This window comes from Pollicipes pollicipes, unplaced genomic scaffold (assembly GCF_011947565.3).
Source record: "Pollicipes pollicipes isolate AB1234 unplaced genomic scaffold, Ppol_2.1 Scaffold_5859;HRSCAF=6946_pilon_pilon_pilon, whole genome shotgun sequence".
In the NCBI taxonomy this organism is placed as follows: domain Eukaryota; kingdom Metazoa; phylum Arthropoda; class Thecostraca; order Pollicipedomorpha; family Pollicipedidae; genus Pollicipes; species Pollicipes pollicipes.
Window position 1 is genome coordinate 28,454 of NW_023596767.1, and position 23,856 is coordinate 52,309.

The 23,856-nt window shown below is 58.6% G+C and overlaps 2 protein-coding genes across 2 annotated transcripts; both read right to left on the minus strand.

The window, feature by feature from the left end:
- Positions 1 to 1,717: 1,717 nt before the first annotated feature.
- XNP (ATRX chromatin remodeler XNP) lies at positions 1,718 to 21,663 on the minus strand. The gene is made up of 24 exons (XM_037227787.1): positions 20,304 to 21,663; positions 19,616 to 19,744; positions 17,985 to 18,163; positions 17,347 to 17,594; positions 16,846 to 17,096; positions 15,316 to 15,610; positions 14,657 to 14,779; positions 14,262 to 14,402; positions 13,268 to 13,393; positions 12,405 to 12,571; positions 11,694 to 11,860; positions 10,980 to 11,117; positions 10,458 to 10,633; positions 9,822 to 10,049; positions 9,507 to 9,615; positions 8,610 to 8,754; positions 7,804 to 8,028; positions 7,044 to 7,221; positions 6,402 to 6,569; positions 5,485 to 5,650; positions 4,940 to 5,013; positions 4,337 to 4,499; positions 3,145 to 3,413; positions 1,718 to 2,744 (listed from the first exon to the last, which is right to left on the minus strand). The coding sequence occupies exons 1-24, from the start codon at positions 21,287 to 21,289 to the stop codon at positions 2,670 to 2,672; spliced, it is 4,926 nt and encodes a 1,641-aa protein (XP_037083682.1). The 5' UTR covers positions 21,290 to 21,663; the 3' UTR covers positions 1,718 to 2,669.
- On the minus strand, positions 21,322 to 22,138 carry LOC119104113 (cilia- and flagella-associated protein 91-like). The gene is made up of 3 exons (XM_037227791.1): positions 21,857 to 22,138; positions 21,531 to 21,694; positions 21,322 to 21,352 (listed from the first exon to the last, which is right to left on the minus strand). The coding sequence occupies exons 1-3, from the start codon at positions 22,136 to 22,138 to the stop codon at positions 21,322 to 21,324; spliced, it is 477 nt and encodes a 158-aa protein (XP_037083686.1).
- Positions 22,139 to 23,856: the final 1,718 nt, after the last annotated feature.

Sequence of the window (23,856 nt, forward strand, 5' to 3'; positions counted from 1 at the left end):
GAACTCCATCCATACACGTTGCGTTGGATCGTAAAAGACCGACAAGCATACCGAAACCGACATTTTGGCTCTGACACGCAGCTCAGTTGAAACTGCGTCCCCCTTTGGTTAGATTCAGCGATACACTGCATGTGATACCGAAGGTTAAGTACACCCCCTCTTTGGGCTCCGAAGGAGCACCATAGCCGACCGAACAGACGCAGTTTTTGAACACAAAATGCAACAAAATCTGGACAACTCTGGGCGTTCAGACGACCAAGAAAAAGCAAAACTGAAGGGCCTAGGAGCAGACAAAAAATCTCCACTGGTTGAGAGGGTGGTGAAAGAGAGATTGCTAGACTCATTGCGCTGTGCAGAGGCCCTACGCCGTTCCTAGGGGCCCAATACGTCCACTTGTAAAGCAAATCCGACCGCTAAGGAGCCTCCTTTCTGCTGGCTTTCCGGGGCATGGATCCTCTACATTAGCCTAGGGCCCTTTCAATTCCCCGTCACATGCGGGGCTGTACGTTTTTCTCGGGGACCCATCTGTTAACCTGACCTCGGGAACACCCGAACGTTGGGGGTCGTCCACATGGGGTCTTGGCTACTTCCTTTTGGCTTTTGAGAGCCCCATGCTTTTGACAGGACCCCATCTGTCAACCCGCTCGGACACACTCCAGCGTTCGGGGTATCCCACCTTGGGCCTTAGTTCCTTCCTATTTGAACGGAGCGTCCTGCCCTCCTGTCGTGGGTCCCATCTGTTAACCCTCTCGGGCACACTCCATCGTTCGGGGTCCTCCACATTGGGTCCTAGGCGCTTTCTATTGAAATGGGGGGGGGGGGGCACTGTGCTCTTTCCGGGGGCCATATCTGTTAACCTGCTGGGGTACACTCGATTGTTCGGGAACCATGCACATTGGACACTGGGTCCTCCCTTTGAATGTCGGGTCTGACTACCTGCTAACATGGCTGGGCACTCTTATCAACCAAGGGCCTTCCATGGATTCTTCACATTCGCCAGAAAGGCTCGATACGCCATCGCCGGGGGGTCCCATTTGCCCGATTGCTCAGGGGCCCTTCATGTTGGCCTCGGGCTCTTTCCACCTGCTCGAAGGGCCCTATTCTGTTGCTGGGGCCCATATAAGATAATTCACCGAAGCACTCGATGCTCAGGAACCCTCTATATTGATTTAGGTCCCTTTCCCTTTGAGCTCAGCTACGGCGGATACCTCACTCTTATCAGGGCCCTTTCTGTTAACCTATCCGGGCATTCTTAACGCGCAGGGGAATTAATTCATGTACTTTCTGGGTCTTGGGTTATTCCCTTTTGCTCAGAGGGTCCTGTGCTCCGGTCGGGCCCAATGCGTTAGCCTGCCGGGATACTCCCGACCGTTCAGGAGCCCCACCATATTGGTCTAAGGTCCTTCTCGCTTGTTCCGAGGACCCTATGCTGTTAACGGGAGCCTCTTTGTTGGCCTGCCGCAGCACCCACTATCGCTCAGGCGTCGACCTTTTGGTCTTGGGTTTTCCCATATTATAAGAGGGCGTACGCCGTTGACGGCGCCCTAAATCTTAACAATGAAGGTTAACTGACATGGCTGCCACACTGTCAAACTTGTCTTATCCAGCTCGTGCTTTAAAATTTCGATGCGCTTATCCTTACACGTCAGCTTACGAGATTAACTAACATAGCTGTCATAACGGCAAACTGAGTCTTACCCAGATACTTCATGCTTTTTCTTGTTTATTTCTTGCAACAGTAACATTACCTAAAACGATGTTCACTATCCCCAGACCATTCGGTGCGTAGCGTATGTGGGGCGCCAGCTACGGCACGCCCGCAACACTCAGTGGAGCTTCACGACCATGGTGCCGGGTAGCGACCTGGACATCGCTGACAACGCGTTGGAGAAGAGCGACGGAACGCCACTTTATTTTTGGCATGAAGTATAGGATACGCGTATATGATACACTACAGCTCCAAAAGTCGGTCAACTTGGCAAAAAATCAAAACAACAACCGCGACAGAAAATAGTAATGGACAAGCCGTCACGGCGACAGTAAGCGTGACGCTATTGGACAGACCAAAGCCCCCACTTTTCCAGTGTTCGGTTACACACAGCAAGGACCACGTACAAACCTCTGCGCATCCTGTAAAAATACCAGCCCATCTCGTTCGCGGCGCAATTCGTCAGCGCCAGCCGAGCCACAGCTGCATCAGTGCGTCCCTGATCGCCGCCGCAGCCACTGCGTCCGTGACCTCGGGTCACAGCAGGCCTGCGCACATCGAAGCTAGACGGCCGTGGCTGGCAGTGGCGGCTGCGCAGGGCCGCCCGTGGCTGCCTCGGGCCGGCGGCGGCGCGGCCGGCTGCCCCGGGCTGGCGGCGGCGCGGCCGGCTGCCCCGGGCTGGCGGCGGCGCGGCCGGTGCGCGGCACTACCGGACTGAGCGCCGAAGCCGGCTGGAAGGTGGACCAACAGCCGCAGACGGCGGCGCGCCCGTTGGTAGGGTTCTGGTTACGTCGGCGATCCTGGTTCACGGTGGAGTGACGTTGGCAGCCTGGTGACGTCATCCTCGGGTGACGATGTGGTGACGTCAGCCATCTCTGCTCACGCTAGCGTGAAGTGACAGCTGGTGGTAACGGACGATGAATGGTGACGTCGAGATAATGATGCTCTAGCCTCGGGAAGATTATGTGATGTCCACAATAGCGGGGGGCGGGGTGGGCTTGCCATCCTTGTGTCCGTCTTGGTCCTCTGCTTTGTCCTGCAACATTGGTCAACACTGACGTCAGACACAAGTCAAGCGGATATTCTGAGCACGGTTTGTCCTGCAACACTGGTCAACACTGACGTCAGACACAAGTCAAGCGGATATTCTGAGCACTTGCCGACAAGCGCGGCGGTGGGTACGAAATGGGTTAAGTAGCAAAACGCAGTTAACAACATGCGCAAAACATGCATGTGTATACCGCCAACTTCAGCCACATCGTCACACCATTCCGTACGATGTGACACCTGGTGTGACCAGCAGGCCTCTCCCGGCGACCGCGACCTCGAAGTGGTGACAGGACGGCGTACTGCTAAGCCGCCACACCACGAGGCGGGACTCGGACGGCTTCCGCCGGCGCCGGCGCCGACGCCGACGGCAGCGTCGCCTCGCTCACCTTGGTCGGCCGGATCTGCAGTGCCTTGGGCAGCTTGACACCGCCCGGGAGCTGGGCACCGGACGGGCCGGCCCGCGCGGCGTCGGCGCGGAACGCCGCGGCCGCCTCGGCCAGGCCCCGCACGCTGCCCGGCGCCGGCTGTCTGGCGGCCGCCGACGGCTGTCCCAGCAGCTGTCGGGACATGGACGAGGCCGGCTGTCCTCCCCACTGCTTGGCCAGCAGCTGCAGCATCTGGTTGTAGGTGTTCATGTCGACGGACGACGGCTTGCCTTTCATGCGGAGAGGGGAAAGGTCAGACGAGCGGGCCGGCGCTGACTGGGCACGGAAAACACGAGCAGGCCACCGCCCACTGGACACGGAAAGAATGAGCAGGCCAGCGCCAGCTGGACACTGGGAAGACGAACAAACCAGCGCCTATCGGGCATAAATCCGACGAGCAGGCCAGCACCGACTGGACACGGAGAAGACGAGCAATCCAGCGCCCATTGGGCACGCGGAAGACGAGCAGGCCAGCGCCGACTGCGCACGGAGAAGAGACCGACATGCGCAGACTGACGGGCAGGGAACATCGACTAGGTCTGAATGGCGAAAAGGGCGAGGCGACAACCATAAAATCTTCATGAACGCACAGCGGCGGTTGTTATTCCCACCCTGCACCTGAACAGCGGCGCCGCGGCGGTCAACCGGCAGCCGAGTGGCTGTGGCCAGCTCGACGCGATGCACGTGATGTTTCCAGTCCTGGACCCGCCCCGTTAATATCAGCATCAAGATAGCATGCCGATTAGGGTGTCGAGCGGCAGGATCTGACGCGTCACCTATGGCCTCGTAAGGCTCGAGCCGCAACTCATACAGCATGGCTGGAAACTGCTGCCTGGTTAGAGCTTCATGACAGCTGATTCATTTCATGTTTCCGTATTGACAGCGCAGCTGGTTGCGATCGGAGACGATAGCTGAAACGTTTTGGAATGCGAGACGCCGGAATCCAATGCCATTCGCAGCGAGGACGGAACTCACACCTGCCCGGATGACAGCCATGTGGCACAGCCGCACTGCGAGACCACCGGCCCGAGCCTCCACCGTGGGACCACGGGACCGCGGGGCCGCGAGACCGCCGCTTCGCGGGCCGCGAGACCGGCCCGGCGGCGTCTCCGGCCGCTGCGCCCGCGGTGCTCGCCCGCCGTCGGCTACCCACCCGCTTGGCCGTACATCTTCTGCCGCTGCTGCTCCAGGGCGCGCATGTACTGCTCCTCCCTGGCGCGCCGCTCCTGCTGCTGCTTCTTGAAGTAGTAAGCGCGCAGCGTCTGGATGGCCTTGGGAATCATCAACAGCACCTCGTTGTCCGTGGCGGTGGGGTTCTGCGGAGGGCGGCGCGGTGTCAGCGTCACTGACCGTGTCAGGGGTGGTTGAGATCAACGCCGGTGTGTGGAACAGAGCATGAAACAGGCGCGGCGTTGTGCGGCTTACGTAGCTGAAGAAGGCGCACCACCCGAACGGAGCCTGACGCGGCAAACCCCAGGGCAGCGGAAGCCATAACGGGATCGCATGACAAAGCCATTAGCATGGACTTCCGCCAGCCGTGCCTACTATTCCCGCATCCACCACACACCAGAAACCACAGCGGCAGGTGCACAGTGAGACAAACCCACACACACACATTTCACATGCATATAGCAGGTTATCTTGTCACTTAGTAAACCGCACGGTGCTGGCGTGTGAAGCCCTTGACATGCAACTGGGCGCTGCAACGTCCAGTCCCCACATGACACCAGCGCTGGCTAGCCTGTGCACAACTCACGTCATTTTTGATCATCTGGATGACAGTGGCCTTGTCGATGGCTTTGCCGTCGATCAGCGGGATGGTGTCGCCCACTGAAAACAAAGCCACAGCATCTCGTCACGTTCGGCATCGTCGCCCAGCACGGCCGCAGTTCAGCGGGCCAGCAGCTTCCATGAGCACCAGGGCGGATCGCTGACAAGTTCGGAGCACGCAGACATCGACTGCGAACGCGAGCGGGAGACAAGACAGCACATCGACGGAACCTGAGGGACCTAACTTGATTTCTACCGCACCTTCCAAATGCTACGTTGCCGTCATCATGGCGTCACCAACGAAGGCAGGTGTGGACCCGCGCGGTATTGTCACACCGCGCACCGTCGCCCGATCCAACTGCCAGCCGGTCACCACGCTCTGCACCAACTGTAGGCACTGATGGTCCGCGTGCGCCCGCCGCGCGCCCTCTGTCGCCACCGACAGGCGACCGTGAGCCTCTGGCCGGTGTTGGGGTGTTGCGGCGCCGCGCCCCAGCACGCCCGCCGTCGGGGGGGGGGGGGGGGGCTGACCGTTGGGCACGCCGCGCTTGTCGTTCTCGTACTCTTCCCAAGCGGCACGCTGCTCGTCCGCGTTCAGCTCCTCGTCTACCAGGTTCTGCAGGAGCGAGTCGTGGCCGTGTACGCTGCAGACCCATTGGCTCTGCTCCGAGGCCAGCTCCATCAGCATCAGGTCGTCCTGGACACAATCATACGCCACATTAACACATGGCCGGCCAACTTCATAAGCACCAGGTCGTCCTGGACACATCCATACGTCGGATAATATATGGCTGGCCAACTCCATCAGCGCCAGGTCGTCCTAGACATACTCACACGCCGCATTAACATATGGCCAGCCAGTGGCATCAGCACCAGGTCGTCCAAGGTGCATGCAAATTACATTAACCCACGAAAGGCCCTACCCACTGCCATGAGTCATCCAGGGCACACGCACCGCGCATGCGGAGACACGGCTCAAGAACGCGCCACAACAAATCGCAGTTGCTGTTGACGCCAGTTTGTTTGGTCTATATATACGCAGCTCTCGTCTGGCGAACCCCACGTCAGGCAGTGTTCCCCGCCTGTCCTTATACAACAGGCTGGACGGCTCGGCGTCGGGAGAGTCGTCAGCGCATCACAGTGGTGTGGCCGAGGTCAGCGTGACATTCCCACAGGCCAGTGCAGCGGTGCGGCCAGGGTCGGCATGCCATCACCACAGGCCGGTACAGCGCGCCGCGCGCTCGCACCGACCGGGAATCTCCAGCGAAAGGGAGGCGAGCCATGCAGCAGTCAATCACACATGCAAATCAGCCCCCCCCCCCTCCCCCGTCCCCCGCCATTTGCATCCCTGGCTCGGGGCGTGGCCGACCCGGGGGAGGCGGCGCGTGAGCCGGCCAGCAGCCTCCACCGATCCCAGCGCGGCAGGATGGCGCCAGCAGCCCTCCCACCTTGGGCACGACGAGGCCGGCCGTGCGCTTCCGGTCCGGCTCGAACTCGTACAGCTCCTCGACGTCGTGCTGGTTGAAGTGCCGCTCCACCTGCTGCTCGTCCACCACGCGGCACGCCAGCGAGAGCTTGGTGATCTGGCGGTCGTAGATCTTCTCCTCCATGCAGCCCTGCCGCCGGAGAAGCCGCGTCAGTGGGGACGCCTGGCGGAGCGGTCGTGAACTACGCCACCCACGGCGCCCAGCAGACGTGCTCCATGCCGGGATGGGAATGTTTCGTGAGACAAGTCATGTGGCCAAACGTAGATGAACAAGCAGCTGGACAGGCATACCACAATAAGAAAGTGGCCGTAAGGGCTTCAGTTGCAAAAGCCTTCTCGCAAAAAAGAACGCCACAGGCGGAGACAGAGACCTGAATGTGCCAACACCAGGGTAGTCCTCACACGGTGCATGCAAAACTGCACAAAAGCTCCCAAAAGGGTAGCTGGTACCAACATTAGGGGCATGTGCATGCACTGCACATGGCCACCTTCTATCCCACAACAGAACAGTAGCCGCACATTCACATCCGCCAGTCAGTTGCCAGCTAGCTGTGGGACGCTCCCCCCCCCCCCCCCCCCTCCTCGGCCACCGCCGTCCTCTCACCTGTGCGATGAACCGGTAGACGTAGCAGGGCTTCTCCTGGCCGAAGCGGTACACGCGGAAGATGGCCTGCGAGTCGGCCGTGGGGTTCCACGAGGCGTCGAAGATCACCACCCGGTTGGCGCCCACCAAGTTGATGCCGAGCCCTCCGGCCTTAGTGGAGATCAGCATCAGACGGGCCCTGCGGCGGCCGATCTCCAGGTCACAGTACGTCCTCACCGGGGTCACGGAGGCGTCACAAGGTCTCAGCGCGTCCCAGGTCATGGTTCGGGGTCATGAAACGCTAGTGGTGTGTCACGAACTCACGGCGCGGTCCGGCGCGCAACAGGGTATCGATCTTCGAGGTCCGGGGACATCACAGGGTCATCAAATGACTTCACCAAGAGGTCGTAAGTCCATCACAATGCCATAGCGCGGCCCAGCCCAGGGCACCGCCTTGCAGAACTGTCGCGGGTGTCATCCAAGACTGCGGGGTGGTCTGACACGCTGCACCATCGGTCCAGGTCGGACCGGACGTCACCGCGCGACACGGGTTCCGCCAGTCACCACACCGAGGCGACCCGCCGGCTTGGCCGTCCGATAGCCCTGCCACATCACGGCACGACGGACGGGCGCACCACGGACCGCCCCACGGCACCCACCACCTCGTACAGAGACGCCATCACCCCTCCCCGGCAGAAGTGACACCTACCCCTTACCCCTCGTCGGAGGCCTGGTTCACGCCGTTGCACGAGACCCGGGGATGACCCCCCCCCCCCCTCACCTCTCGTTGGAGGCCTTGTTGATGCGGTCGCACATGAGCTGCCGTCGATCTTCCGGCGTACTGCCGTCCAGCCGGAAGTAGTCGTAATCCGGCTTCCAAGTGCCGAAATAGACGTGCGACGGGTGCTTGTCGGGCCCGTTGCGCCGCTTCTGCATCTCCCGGTGCAGCCGCGCCAGATGCTCCTCGATTAGGTTCAGCGAGAAGAGAGACTGGCTGAACACCAGCCTGCGGACCCACAGAGGGTACGGCGTCAGCGCTGGTGCAAACACAGAATTTGGTGCTGGTGCCCAGTCGAGCTTAACACCGCCGTGAAGACGCTCTCGAGTGTGGTGCTGGCAAAGCGCGCACAGCAGGACCCGTGGGGGGGGGAGGGGGGCAGACAAGTGAACCCGGCGCAGCTCTGTCCGATATCGGGACACACGGGCAGGACCAGTCACTGACAAGCCACACCAGGGCCGTCCGGCTGCCCGCCCGCCTCCCATCAAATCGCCAGCAGCACCAGCGGCGCCCACACGCTGCCGGGCGACGACTGACACCGGCCAGGTGCGGCGGCGTCGCTCCGTCCGGGAGTGGGTCACTGACACGGCGGAAGGCATCCCTCTCACAGGGCAGCTGGTGAGCGTCCGCCCCCTGACACAGCAGGGGTGCGCGTCACCGCCGGGCTCCGAGCCTTCCGCCGCACCGCACACCGCCCGTCCACCAACCAAGCACCGCCGCACGGAGGCGGGAGTACAGCGCGTGGCCCGCTCAGCACCCACTCAGCACCCGACGGGGCGCAGGGCGGCGGGCGCGCGGCGCACACTCACAGCTTGTCTCCGATGTTCTCGCACTTGATGAGCAGGTCGTTGAGCAGGGTGAGCTTGCCGCTGAGCGAGGGGTCGTCCAGCTCGACACCATCAGGGATGCAGGGCCGCCACCACTCGGGCTCCGGCGGGCCGGCCTCCGCTTCGCCTGCCGGCCGGTCGCGACACACGCCGGTACAGCAGGCGCAGAGCGGCCGGCACGGCCAGCGCCAGCCGGCACGGGCGGCATGGGGATCACGGGCAGCGCCAGCCGGCACGGGCGGCAGAGGGGTCACGGCCAGCGTCAACCGACACGGGCGGCAGTGGGACCACGGTCGGCGCCAGCCAGCACGGGGGGGGGGGGGGGCAGAGACTGCAGGGCGCTGGGCGAGGCACAAGTGAACATGATGACACGGGGTCGGAGAGACTGTACAACAATTCCGATGCATGTTCCATTTTATGGAAGGTGGCAATGGACTTTAAGACGCGTGAAACTGTTTAACGACATCCGCGACTGAAGCACCCGTCCACAACCTCAACCGTTGCCTCACACTGGACTCGTAATAAACACACGCTTTCAGGCAGGGCAGAAGTTAACACCACAACATTGCTGGGAAAACGAGTTAAACAACCGCCAAGACCTTGCAACGCATAACCGCGCTCGTTTGGGTGAAACCAATAGCACTGTAGCACATGCGTAGCCGCGCTCACTAGGAAAAGAACAGCGAAAATGATGACGCTCGCGACCAACTGGCATGTAAACGCGAAACACTCAGTGTCAGATGGCCTATCTCGAATATGGCGCGTTCACCGACTTCCGCTGGGGATGTCAGCCAACGGCATAATGTCCCCCTTATGCAGCAGGTGGTGGGATAGGCCGCAGCCCGCGGCCCGTCGCCGCCAGCCGGCGCCGCGTCGCACCTTCCTTCTTCTCATCGCCGCCCGAGCCGCTGTCCTTGGCGGTCTCCTCCCCGGATGTCGAGGCGTCGTCGTCGGCGACGAACCGCTCCATCGCCTCCCGTTCCGACTTCTGCAACATGCGCAACGTCACGTTAGCGCGCCGTCGAAACGGACGCAGTTTTCCAAAAAAGAGCGACCGTGGATACGCACTCAAATGCCCTCAGCTACTTCTCACGCTGTACGATCATACGATCCTGTCCGTAAGTCAGACAAGATCGTATCGCCCGCCTTTAATAAAAATAGTTCCGACAGGAAAACGTCTCCCTCGGTCCTCACCAGTTCATCTTGGATCTCGTCTAGCTCGTCCTTCATCTGGATAGTGCGCGGGTGCGTCCACACGCGGCTCAGCGCCTGGAAGTCGGCCAGCACGCGGCGGGACGCTTGGCGCGCCTGCGTGGCCAGGTACCCGGTGTACAGCTTGCGCTGCACTTCGCTCAACCGCACTAGCACGGTGAACTCAAGCTTGGGCGGCAGGAACGGCGTCAGCACGTTGTAGTCGCGCCGCTGCACAGGCAGGGAGGCGGTGTATCGTCAGACAGGGAAGACACGCAGCCGGAGGCCCGAGTCCGGCACAGGTCAGAACGTGGACGGTGGACAGGCGGGCCGGTCGGTGCCCCACGGGCGGGGCCACCGTCAGACACGGCGGCCCGAGTCCGGCACAGGTCAGAACGTGGACGGTGGACAGGCGGGCCGCTCCGTACCCCACCGACGGGGTCACTGTCCAAAGGTCTCCCTGGAAAACAGCACCAAACGCGAGGAACATAATCTTCGATAAACTGGCGACGCATCGCGCCGTGTCCTTCACTCGCCCACACTCCAGCACCGCCGTCGAGCAGAGCTCACCGCCGTCGAGCCCCCGACACGGCACATCACACCGCGTCTCCTCGCACCACACCGCGGCGTGCGACGCACCTGGACGACGCTGTCCAGCAGCTTGTGCAGCACGTGCGAGCGCCGCTTCATGAGCCTGACGTCGCGCGGTTGGGCATCCACGGCCGACCCGTTCTCGATGGGTCGGATGAAGCGGTTGCTGAACTCCGACTCGCTGCCCAGCAGGCGGGGCTTGACGAACTCCACCATGGTGTGGTCTGCGCGGGAGAGCGGCGGGCTCAAGACGGGACGACAGGCGCGGCTCAACAACCGCCTGCCGTCTTGTCTGTACGTCCAATTTGAAAATGGACAAAACAGGGTTCTGCCACACCTGTTATGGGCAAGCTGAATAATAAGTGAATAGCACTACCGAAGAACTTCAGTTGAGACTGCCGTCCGCCCCCCGTCAAAGCCATGGTGAAAACCTCATGGTCATCCCAACTCACGCCATGGGCATGCTCGCTGAACCACGCATCGCTTTGGACTGCATGGCGCGTCAACACCCGTCTGCGGCCACCCAGCAACGTTCTCCACAATGACCGGCGGTGTTTCGGGCGGACTCACACTCGCGGAGGTTGTTCTGCAGAGGCGTGCCGGTCAGGATGACGCGGCGCCGACACTTCATCTGGTGCAGGCTCTTGAAGGCGGCCGTGCGCGGGTTCTTCAGCAGGTGGCCCTCGTCACAGACGACAATGTCGGGTCCTGTCCGAGAGCGCAGCCTGATCAGAGGGGCACGCACACTGGGGAGGGCGACGCTGGCGAGAAGAGAGCACGGCTGGATGGCCAGAAAGCGCACAGCCGCCCATGGCATCTACGCCATGATCGCGCTCCTGATCGGGAGCATCGTAAGTACCGTCGGAGAGCGCGGGGCGCGTGACCAAGGCCCACTCCGTAACTCTTGTTCTGAGAACACGATCCACCAGCGCTGCTCCGGAATGCAGCGGTCCGACAGCAAAGCATCTAAAAGGTATCACACTCATCCCAGAACGTACCAGGCGAGCAGAGCACAGCAGCAAATAAAACGCGGTGGGGCAACACGAGAGCCCGCCGCTGCTCATCACTGGGACCTTCACACCGTCGGCACGGCCAGACACCACAGCCGCGATAGCTCACACTCGCAGCGTCGTCGTCTCTCCCCCCCCCCCCCCCCCCCGACGGGTCCAACACCGCGATAGAGCCCGCACCCCACAGGGCTGCAGCGGCTGGCGGTCAGGACGCCACGTACCCACCCAGTGGCCCTGGTGTCGGTCTGCCGCCGGCCTGCCTCCCGCCACCTACCAGGGTCGACCAGAGCCTTCTGGAAGCGGTCCTTCTGCTTCTTGACGTAGCCCTTCTTGCCGCCGGTGCCGCAGAAGCGCTTGTACATGTCGTAGCTGAGCACGCACACGCCGCCCTCCGTCCGCCACTCCTCCAGCTCGAACGAGCGCTCGTAGTTGTCCTTGCGGCTGACACAGGGCCCAGGTCGGTCAGAGTCGAGTGGGGGTAGCTCATCGCGGAGTGGAGTAGGATAGAGCAGGGCTCCGCTGGGCTGGGCTGGCAGTACGGTTGGAAACAGCAGCAAACAACAACAAACAACAGAGTCGAGTGCGATGAGTGACAGAGTATGGCCTAAGCGCATGGGGAGAGAACCAACCCAGAAAATTTGATCCAAGGCCTACGACGTGCACGCGTAAGGGACAGGAAGCAGTACAAAATATTAAGAAATTGTGCACAGCTTGCACAAACACCAACCCATGGCCAAAAGACCAAACACCAACCCATGGCCAAAAGACGTTTGAAGTTCGAAGACAAGCACTCTATGACAGACGCCCAACGTTACGTAAATGGGCTAATGATAGGTAAGGCCAGCAAAGGCTGCGGAATGCCGAAAATCAGTTGCACAGCACAGAAATTCCATTTCATACAGTACGAGGTGACTTCTACGACAATCCCATGCAATCATGTTGGGCGCAGGGTACACCTGCGCAGGGCTTGCCGGCGTGAGCTCACAACGTGATATCGATGACGTCCACCTCCGGGACGCGGCACCTCTTCTGCCACTGCTTCAGTTCGCGGACCCAGTTTTGCACGGTGTTCTTCGGGCAGACGACCAGCGCGCAGGCCATCTTGCCTCGCGTTTCGGCGCTGTCCAGCAGCGTGTGCAGCAGCACCACCACCTGGCCGGCCGGGTCAGCGGGGTCAGAGGGGTCAGCAGGGTCATCGGGGCCAGCGAGTCAGCAGGATCACGGTGTCAGCAAGGGCACGGCCCATGGGGTCAGTGGGGTCACAGGGTCGGCGGAGTCACGGAGGCCGCGGGCACGAGGCAAGTTCAAATGATCCGTTAAGGCATGGTACCAGGGGCAATCGTATCCACAATGCTAATCCCCCACACCTGTAATGTATCCGTTACTCCCACGCCCGCATCTAGAGCATTCGAACCTGCAGCCTTTACAGAGACAGCCTTTCGGCACCGCTGCACCGCAGGCCAGCAATGGAACAGTGTATCGGCTGGCGATGCCAGGAAGCAGCGGGGACAGCATACTGAATCATCAAAACATGCGCGCCTGTCGATCTGTGTCCAGCCTAGCCAGCACCGCGTCGGCATCCACGCATCTATGCTCGTGATGACATGCTTTCTTCCAATCTGTATTGCATTGAATACCGTAAAGCAAGCACAATCGGCTCTCATTGACCACGTTCTTTACTAAAAACGAACCCAGGGATAGCTCGATCCGCGAGTTTCTGCCCGCAATATGACCGCGGTCAATCAAACTCCAGAGCCACCGAGGCCAGGGGGATCCGACCCCGCGCTGGCCGCGCCAATCCGGCGGCGGAGCCGGTGCAGAGGCCGGCCGGCCGGCCGGCGCCCGCACCTGCAGCGTCTTGCCCAGGCCCATGCAGTGGGCCAGGATGCAGCCCGAGTTGTCCGTGTTGCTCTCGTCGTGCAGGCGAGCCACCGTCTCCACGGTGCAGTCGAACATGAACTTGACGCCGTCCACCTGGCGAGGAAGCGGGCCGGCTGACCGGGGCGGGACGGCACCCACGCACGTCACGGCGCCAGGCTGCACGCGCACGCACGCGCCCGCGCACGCACAGGCAGCGTTCGGCGTGGCACTGTACCGAGAATAACGTCGGTAGTTACAAAGGTGGTGACCGTGATGCTCTTGGCAACGCGTTCCGCTGAGGGGATCAATTTTTTAAAGCGGAGGTTAGAACACATGCGGAAAACCGTGACGGTTGAATAAAAAAATACAATGGTTGAAATAGGCACCAGCCGACTGGGACCAGCCAACATCATTCGAATTTATGTATGGCATAATTTCCGGCGGCTCCACAAACCCGTGATGTTCAGGCGTCCAAGCAATTTGGCGCCAGCAGGACACAGTCACCATTCAAAAAGCTGGCACGGTAATTTCAGAACGCTGTCAATGCGACCACGTGGCGGAAGCGCCTGAGCTAGCGGGATCTCTCGCGGGACCGTTCGGTTAATGACCTTTCATCAGTAGAAAAAACAGCATAGTTGAACGCCATGTTACAGCCATTACCACCATACTAACCTTGCTTACATAACTGACCATTCCAATATGTTTTTGCGTTAAAGTGCGGAGAATGAAGGCACAATCTCTCAATCTTCTTTTTTGCGGTTTTCGCCCAGTGTAAGACGTTTTGAGGCAGCATAACTGCACTGTACAACATACATGCCTGAAAAACCAAACGTCCTGTTCGTGGCGGTCATAGCAGTGACATGAAGGCTTATCGAATAGGCAGGGGAACGAAAGTGGAAAGTTTTGTTATTTAAAAAATCATGCCATCAATGCCCAAGCCCGAGAGGAAATCAAGTGTCTCAACGAACAGCACTAGCCATACCTGATGCGGCTTCAGAATCTTGACAAAGTTCTTGTGCACGGACACTAGTGGCTTCTTCTTTTCCGGATCAAAGTCGAGGATCAGTTTGTTCAGCGCCTCCGGCTCCGATGAAGCGGACTCCATTTGGAACAGCTCATTATACTGAAAGAGAACCGGCACGCCAATTAAAATATCCGTTTACAATACCCACCAGCAACGCCAGCCGAGCGCCTGTTTTGCGCGTTCCTACCACCGATCGCAACATCACCGCGGATCGCGTAAGGCAGCACGCCGACATTTGTCGCCGACACATAGCAGCGATACCCGCAAGCCCTCCTCCCCCCCCCCCCCCCCCCCCACACACACACAAACACATACGCTTGCCGTCGAATGCCGCGGAGGCACCGCCGGCTTACCCTGGCCTGCTTCTCCTCGATGCGTTTGCGGCGCGCCAGCTCGGCCGCCGACGCCTCCTTGGTGGAGAGCTCGGCCTGCCGGATGTGCCGGATGTTCTTCCGACCGCCCTTGGATGGCGTGCCCTGCGGCGGCGGCGGCACCAGAGGCGAGGGTCAAGGCATGCGTCCGGCAGGTTGATTTAGCGCTGAACTTGTGTCCGGTTCATGTTGCCCACTTTGAGCATGAATTACACATGACACTTGTTTCTGGACACATAACGGGTTCAGTCTTTGTCATACCTTTAAACTGATCTTGGATAGTTGTCCCGATAAAGAAATCGGAGTCGGGTCAAATTCATTTCAGTTCATTTTTTGTACAAAAAAGGATTACGTCGTCAGGCACCCTGTTGTGGCGCGCCAGCGACTGCAGTGGTCACATGAGCACTCAGGGGCCATGGCACAACCGATATTTGAACCCAGGCCGCAACGTGGGAGCCCGAGGCGCCGACCACTTGGACATTACACCCCCAAAGAGGGAGCCAGGTCAGAGTGCACGCACGAATTCACATGCTGGTAACCGACAAAACAAGCCAGCCCGCACCGGGCGGCGGCCATTTAGCGCCGCGCCGGAGCGTCGGACAGGGCCCGCGCTCGCGGAGCGGGCGGCGGCCGAGGCGCACCTGAGAGTCGGCCTTGATCTCAGTGACGCTGTCGTCGCTGTGCTCGGAGGACCCGCTCTCGTCGCTCATGCGACGGATCCGCTTCAGGCGAGCCCGCGAACGCGTCTTCTTGGCCGGCTTGAAGTCGTCGGCGCTGTCCTCCGACTTCGCGGAGGACGAGGGCGAGGATGAGGACGATGACGATCGCGCTCGCTTCTTGGAGGACGGTCCGGCGGCGTCCTCCGCGTCCGAGTCGAGGACGCAGAGGTCCGAGTCAGAGTCGTCCAGCACCATGACGCGCCTCTTTCGTGGAGTCCTGGGCCGCGGAGGCAGACAAACAGATGAGTCGGGCAGGGTACGCTGACAAAGACAAGCCAACAGGCCGACAATGAGTCGAGGACAATTGTTACGTCGCGGGGGAGACAGATGAGCGGAACGGAGCCTCCAAGAGCGCAGGCAGACATGCAAAACGGACAGACGGTGGCAACACGAAGAGGCGGTGGCAACACGGACAGACGGTGGCTGCACGGACAGACGGTGGCAACACGGACAGACGGTGGCACCACGAACAGACGGTGGCAGCACGGACAGACGGTGGCAACACGGACAGACGGTGGCAGCACGGACAGACGGTGGCAACACCGACAAACGGTGGCAACACAGACAGACGGTGGCAACACGGACAAATCGCGGCAACAAGAAGACGGTGCCATCACGAACAGACGGTGGCAGCACGGACAGACGATGGCACCACAAACAGACGGTGGTAGCACGGACAGACGGTGGCAGCACGGAAAGACGGTGGCAACACGGACAAACGGTGGCAACACGGAGACGGCGGCAACACGGACAGACGGTGGCAGCACGGACAGACCGTGGCAACATGGACAGACGGCGGAAACACGGATGGACGGTGGCAACACGGAGACGGTAGCCACACGAACAGACCGTGGCAACACGGACGAATCGCGGAAACAAGAAGACGGTGGCAGCACGGACAGATCGTGGCAACACGGGCAGACTGTGGCAGCACGAAGGAACAAACCGTGACAGCACGGACAGAGCAGGCAGGCGGCTGGGTCAGTTGGCAGCAAAGTACAACCGAGGCACGGAAGACACGCTGCCAGACCAGATTCAGGTGCACCAGCCGGAAAGGACAAGCACCAGCGAGGAGACTAAGGTGGGAGTCAAAGCCACACAGTACAAGTTTTCCATGGCCACAAACAGAATGGGATACAGACAATAGTTGATAGTCGGCGACACAATGACGGGAAATTCTAACGATAAAGGAGGCGATGCGCCCCGGCTATGGACCGCGACCGGAGATTGTACATATCAGCCTGGCAAACGACCTTTTGATGACAACGGGGGCCATATATGTTGCAGGGCAGTGAAAAGCGCCGACAGAATGGACAACATCAATACTGACTATGAAAGGGAGTGAACATGCATATTGGATCCCAAAATATTTGAGATTACACGCGTCATGTACTAAGATGCACGGTTTGTAATTCCTTCCCTCATGGTCATAACAAGGCGGTTCAGCGTTACCGTTTATTCTCTGTCACTTCGTCTTCTTCGGATGACGACAGCTTCAACAGCTTTGGCAGCTCATCTGGAACATTATCTTCTTCCTCTGATTTTGCGTCTAACTCGCCCTCTTTATCTTGAGCCTTTTCTGCCTCCTTTTCCCTCTTTATAAGAACCTTTGATCGCATTTTTTCATCCTCTTCGCTTGAGTCCGTGGCGCTTAACTTCCCGTTAAGAAGCTTTCGCACGCGCGTGGGAAGCCTTTTGCGGTCCTGAAGAAAATTAAAAGAGTCACGGTAAGTCAGGCAACCATATCGCCACCTGCCCGAACGCTGTTCCCTTTTGTACGTTAGGTAATAAGTGGTTCAAACCAGAAGCATACCACAGGAGAACTTAACAGACCAACATCGACCCATACGGATGGCAAAATATTGCTGGATGTGCTGTCGGATCAATCGAAACGGTGCGTCTAAAACGGGGCTATTGCACACATCCAAGACCAGCTGAGCGGGCCAGGCTCACCTTGCTTTTATCCTTGGCTTGAGAGCCCGATTCGTCTTCGCCATCCGTTTTGTTGTCCTCTTCGTCCTCGTCACTCTTTAATTTGTCGTCGCCCTCATCCTCCGACTTATCCTCCCGCTTTGTCTTCTTCTTAAGTTTGTCGTCTTTTCCCTTTTCCTTTTGTCCTTTCCGATTTTTGGTCTTGGACTTCCTATCGCTCTCGCTGGGCACGAAATCAGAGTCGTCATCGTCTTCGGATGTTGAAGAAACTGTGAAAGCGATGTGTGTTAGCACTTCACTGTTATAACAGCGCAAGGATGGACCGTTATATCTGTACGATCAATTTATGTACCGCTGCTGGTAGCTGCGCAACACAAATATGCCCGCCTGGAGCAGAATCCGCGACTGCGACATGTCATCGCAAAGCACGTTTTCGCACGTGCACCCTCAGTCAACAACTGTGCCCACCCTCCACAATATACCAGGAACAATGCCTTCCCGGGCGACCGTACCACAGAGCGATGCTCACAATAACGGCGTCCCCTCTTATCCTCAGTCTTTCCCGATTCCCAGAATGGTAGCCAGATCCCGGCTCCGAGCAGCAGCAGTGGAACACGAGGCGGCTCGCGGCGGACGCGCCGGGCGCCACCCGGCCGTACCGTCGTCGTCGCTGCTGCTGGCAGAGCCGGACGCCATCAGCTGGTCGCGGTCGAACTCATTCTCAGCGAGCGGCAGCGGCGGCGGCCGGCCGGCGTCGCTCTCCTCGGCGGTCGATCCGGCGCCGTCCTCGCCGTCCGAGCTCATGTCCCGCAGCGAGGCCTTCGGCTTGGCGGCCGAACTGAGCGGCGGCAGGCGGGTCAGACGGCAGCGGCAGGGCCACGGTCACGATCCGGGGCATGACTCACGGGCTGTGTTCGGGTCAGGTCAGGCGGGTCAGACGGCAGCGGCAGGGTGAAGGCCATGGTCCAGGGCACGGCTCATGAGCTGTGCTCAGGTCAGGTCAGGCGGGTCAGAGGGCAGCCGCTGAGCCCGCCTAACGAGGTACCATCAGGAGGCCCGTGTCAGATCGGTCTCGGGAGGCAGCAGCCGGGCCGGAGTTGGAGTGTAGGGACGGCGTGCGCGATCTGCCTTTGGTCAGGCCCCGCTCAGGCCCCGCTCACGCCGGCCGGCGAAGACAGTCGCAGGAAAAGGGTAGTCTCTACGGCTAGTCGGCACGACGGCTAGTCTCTCGGACATAACGGGATCACTACGAAGAACGTTCAGGTCGGGGTCGTCAATCATTCAGTCCGCTCTCACACGCTTCCCGTAGACCATTGGTCACCAAATGACCCAACAGCTTTGCCCCCCCCCCCCCCTCCCCCCGAAAGAAAGGGCAGCTTGGCTGACAACCACAGATAGTTGACAGAACGTTTGACGCAGTGAATTTTCATTTGGGCTTCGGCACGCTGCTTTCACGAAGCTGATTAGTACCGCGCGTAATCACACAGCATTTGGCGCGCCCTAAGCGCAACACCTCAAGACGTCAATGTATGGAGCACAATTTAAACATGATGTTAGGAACATAAGCACAGCCATTTGACCTCTTAAAAGGCCTGTTGGAAATCGGGTATGGGTATGGTGATATGATGATCTGGCGGTATGGATATGGTGATAATGTCCTTGTTTTGGAAAGCATTGGACCCCTAAAGGGATAGGGCACGCACGTTTCTGAAAGTAGAGGTAATGTCACGTGAGTGTAAATCATACGTCTCAGTATTCGGCCATCTCCGGGTGCGGGAGGGTGTAAACGTGCGGGATAGAAGGGGGGGGGGGGGACGGGGGGACGGAGAAAAGTTAATTACTCAGACCCAGTGTTTTGATCCGCGTTGTGCAGCGTGGATGTGGATAAGGGCGTTCTGGGACTGAACTGTGTGATACACATCCCCTCTTACGTTGTCTTCTCCTTTCACGATTTCAGAAACTTTCTGAAATCGTTAACTTTTATGTCACTCCAACACAACAACAGCCATAGCTACAGTTAAGTAAAATTTATAGAGAGCGGTCCTGAATGGTTTGACGTTTGCATAAAGTGAATATCACGAAGTAAAGCAACATAGCTGGCAAATGAAGGCAAAGTCAACAAACTGCAGATTCATGTTAATGTTGCTTTACTGCTCACACTTCGAGGAAGTCTCAGTATCATGAGAAATATGCATCCTAACAGCCCCTTGCACAACACATAGGACGCGAAAGGTCAGAAAAGATCATGTGATGTCATACATCACGATGTTGGCGGATGTTGCGTGCTTACCGAGTAGTCCGCTTCTGCACTCTCCTGGGCTTCTTCCGGCGAGCAGAGTCAGAATCGTCGTCCTCTGAATCGTCAGCAGAGATATTCTTCGCCGACGAGGATCGCAGGAGAGCGTCAATGTTGGTTAACCTGAAAATGTTAACAGGCGTGAAGATTATGACAAAGATGAGAGGACAAATATTCGGCAACACCACAAATAGCGGGCAGAGAACGACTGCAGTCCTTTGGATGCACCACATAGGTTACAGCAATGATAAGGCTAAAAATGTTCTATTTGAGACAAACAGATACATGTGCTGCAGAACAATGGCCAACAAAAGCTGCTGAAGTATACTTAGTTTATCTCCGCATCAAACAAACCATACCTGAACCTGGCCGCAAAATACGGAGAAAGTCGCTTCTCATGACTGTCATGATAGATAGAGGCATATAAGCCTTCTAAAACAATATCACATTCTCATGTTCAATCAGACAGTGGGACTATTAGCCACGCAATAAATACGCCGAGCAACAGAGGTTGTGAGAGAAAACGAGCTAGATTTCGAGGCGCACGCACAAAAACAAAGGAGACGGAACGAAGAGGGGGGATACATAGCTAGAGCACGATGCGATAAAAGGAGAGAGACGTACGGCAACCGGCAGTGCTGCCTACCGTCTCCTAATTCACGCCGTGCGCCTCCTAATTCACCTGCGCATCTCCATCTCCTCCTTGGAGAGACGCTTGGTGACGCGGCGGGTGATCCTCACGGAGCCCCTCTTGGCCGCCTCGCGCACCATGGCGCCCGGCAGACGGTGGAGCAGCACGCAACAGTCGGCCGATGCCTCGGGCGGCCCAGCCGGCGCCCACCGCCGCTTCCCTACGCGCCGGCCGCCGCCCGCCCGCCGCCCCCACCGCTGCGACCGGCCAGAGCTGGCGCTGCTCGACCGCGCCGCCATCTCGTCCTCGGCAGAGGACGAGCCGCTCTCCGTGCGCTTCCTGCGTGCCGGCCGGGCTGGCGCCTTGTCCTCCTCCGAACTGGAGCGACCGCCACGGGGTTTGCCGCGTCTTGTTGCCCTGATTGTCGCCTGGTCTTCCCCCGCGTCCGAGTTGTTGTCAGCGGACTCGCTGTGTTTACACGGAATCGCTGTTTTGTCATCTCCTGAACCAGCGCCGTTGTCTACCTGTTCGGCGGACTTCGACCGAGTTGCATTTTTGTTATCTCCAGAGTCCAAGTCGTCTGGATTGTCTAGATTCGACTGAGCCACTGTCGAGTCAGAGTCACCTACTCTGTCGGGTTCCGACAGTCCCGCTGTTTTGCCATCGCCAGAGTCGGAACCGCTGACAGCGGGTATGCCTCCCGCCCTCTGACGCCGCGATCGGGCCGTCATCTTGCCCTCTCCGCCGTCAGCCCGGTTGCCTCTGCGCCGGCGCCTAGGCCACGTTCTCACTGCGCCATCACCAGAGTCCGTGGCGCCGTTCGCCGGTTTGTCGGCGACCCGCTGCCGCAGCGTGCGCCGCACCTCGCCGCCAGCGTCCTCATCGTCACTGCTGGCCAGCAGTGCGCACCGGTCGCGCTCGTTCTGCTCGTCCGGGTCGCACCCGTCCGCAGACAGAGGCCCGTCCGCCCCGCAACAGCCCTCGGCCGAGCTAGGATCGCCGGGCTCCACTTTGACGACGGCCTCCTCTGTTTCCATCAGCTCGGTGACTGGCTCCACTTTGACGATGGCTAGGCCCAGGTCAGCGCCGCCTGGTTCCTCCTGGGACTGGGCCGGTGCGTGCTCGTCAGTCTCGGCGTTGAAATCCGTCAGGTCTGAGTCGCCGTTTTCCAGCGTCGGTTCAGACTTGACCTGGACACCCGGCGAGCCGGGGGCGGGCGAACCGTTGGCCGCCAACTCCGCCACCGCCGCATCGCTGCCGTCGGCGGTCCCCTCTGGCGGCGGCGGCGGGTCGAGCTCGGCACCGTCTGAGTCGCCGCCGTCGGCGGTAGCGGCGTCGCCGTTCTCCGCCGGCGACGCCGGCTCGGGCGTCTCGGGCACCACCAGCGACTCCTGCTCGCCGAACAGCTCGTCGGGCCGCGCCTCCGGACCGCGCATCCGCCGCTCCAGGCGAGCGCAGCGTTTGTCGCGCAGCGGGCCGGCCGGGTCGCGCGCCCACCCGGCGTCCAGCTGCCGGACGGCGTGGTGCAGACGCAGCTGGGCCGAGAGCGCCGAAGCGCGCAGAGAGAGCGCCGCAGCGCGCCGCTCGGCCGGGTCCAGCTGCACCGGCAGGCAGGCCGCCAAGTCACGGCACGCCCGCTTGAGCCAGGCGGCGGCAGCGGCGATGGCGTCCTCCTGGGCCCGCGCGCCCGCGCTGGCGTCCTCCTGGGCCAGCGTGCCCGCGCTGGCGTCCAACTGGGCCAGCGTGCCCGCGCTGGCGTCCTCCTGGGCCCGCGCGCCCGCGCTGGCGTCCTCCTGGGCCCGCGCGCCCGCACTGGCGTCCTCCTGGGCCAGCGTGCCCGCGCTGGCGTCCTCCTGAGCCTGCGCGCCCGCGCTGGCCACCTCCATGGCCGCCGGTTGTGACTGGCGGCGTCAGTGCACCAGTCGGCGGCGAGTGCAGTGGATCTGAGGAGGGTGTCAAGTGAAAGTCGAGTGGAATTGTCCATGCATTAAGCGTGGTCAAACCAGTGACATATGCTAGTGGGTGCATCACTGCATTAATATCAGTAGTTGGTAATCCCCATGTAAATGGCATAGCAGTTGCTAAGTCAACAAAATATGATCAATGGCAGATTAGGCTAATACCCCACCTGGCTTTCATTTATCATGCTATCAAAAAAACCTCATTGAAAAAACTGTCATATATCATAAAGCAATATTGGTTAGGATGACTGTCTAGGCTCTAGAAACCTCTAAATTTTTGGTTTGGATTCACATGGGACAATGATATGTGGGAAGATCGTAGAACGTGTGTTCTTTTAAAGAACACCCAGCAATCAATATTCCTGGTAGCTGCATGGAGATCTTAAACACACCACAGGAGGCCAATGGATAATCACTCCTTGAAGTGTGGCTGAAAAGAATTTTGGCTTAACTTAAGTGAGCATTGTAATGAATATGTAGGTGTAGGTAGTGCATGATACTTAATGAGGTTGCCCTACTTAGCACCTGAAGTCTTAATTATAATACCCATTTATGACATGGAATGACACCACTGAGGGAGGGGGTCTTTCATAGCCATCATTAACCCTCAATCACTTAAACTGATTTCATCTGCACAGCCATTAGCAGCTAGGAGGTCCAAATCAACCAAGTTTTAATTGAGATGAACTTTAACAGTGAAAAAAGTCATGAGATGCAAGTAAAAATATCATTTTTTCCTAGACACAAGAGTATGGTCCAATAACAAACTTTGATACAAATTGCTTCAAATTTCCAATATAATACAAGATACATACCCAAAGGGAGCTTTTAAAGGAATGACATCCCTGCCCCATCCCCTGAGGGGGCACAAGCCATGATGGGCAGAAAAAACTGATTTTTTGCAGTCCCAAATGTCCAGATATTTTTTAAAGCCATTTCCAAGGTTTCCACAAAAGGACTGATCACAAAGTCACCCACATCTTAACTTAAGCCACATAATAACAAAGAGATCCCCAAGCAAAAAGGTCTGCTTCTGACCAAATGTGGCCCTTCCTTGGAAACATTCTAGCTAGAACCCAGTGATCAAATGGGCAAAATTATATTACTGGTTTTGAAAAATCTGGTTCTTGGTCTTGAACCGGAAACCAGGTTTTTGATGGAGCCGGCTCTTAGATGCAAATGCGGATGATAGACAACTGGCAAAAGGGAACCAACTTCATTCCATTCACTTTAAAATTCAGACCTAGATGACCAGCATTTTAAATCACAGGAGAAATTCTGAAATTGATAGGAAGACAGCGAAATAAGGACAACACAAATCTGACCATAATAGATTGAAACCATTTTTCTTCCAGAAAACGAATTTAGCCTGGGCTATCTTTCTGACAGTTTACCCTAAAAAGCCTTTAAGAATTCGGAATAATAGTGGTACCTGACAAGGACATCATTTACAGCTCAAAAACATAGCATTAGGTATGAAGGGGCAAACTGTGTCCTGGGCACAAATTATCATTAAAAGGTTGGTCAAACATTTTTGGTGGATGACCAGACAAAATGAAGGGGAAAATTTGCATCAAATATTGCATTCCTTTGGGACAAAATCAATGATTGGGTTTGAGGGTCACAGCACCTTCTGCTCCAAT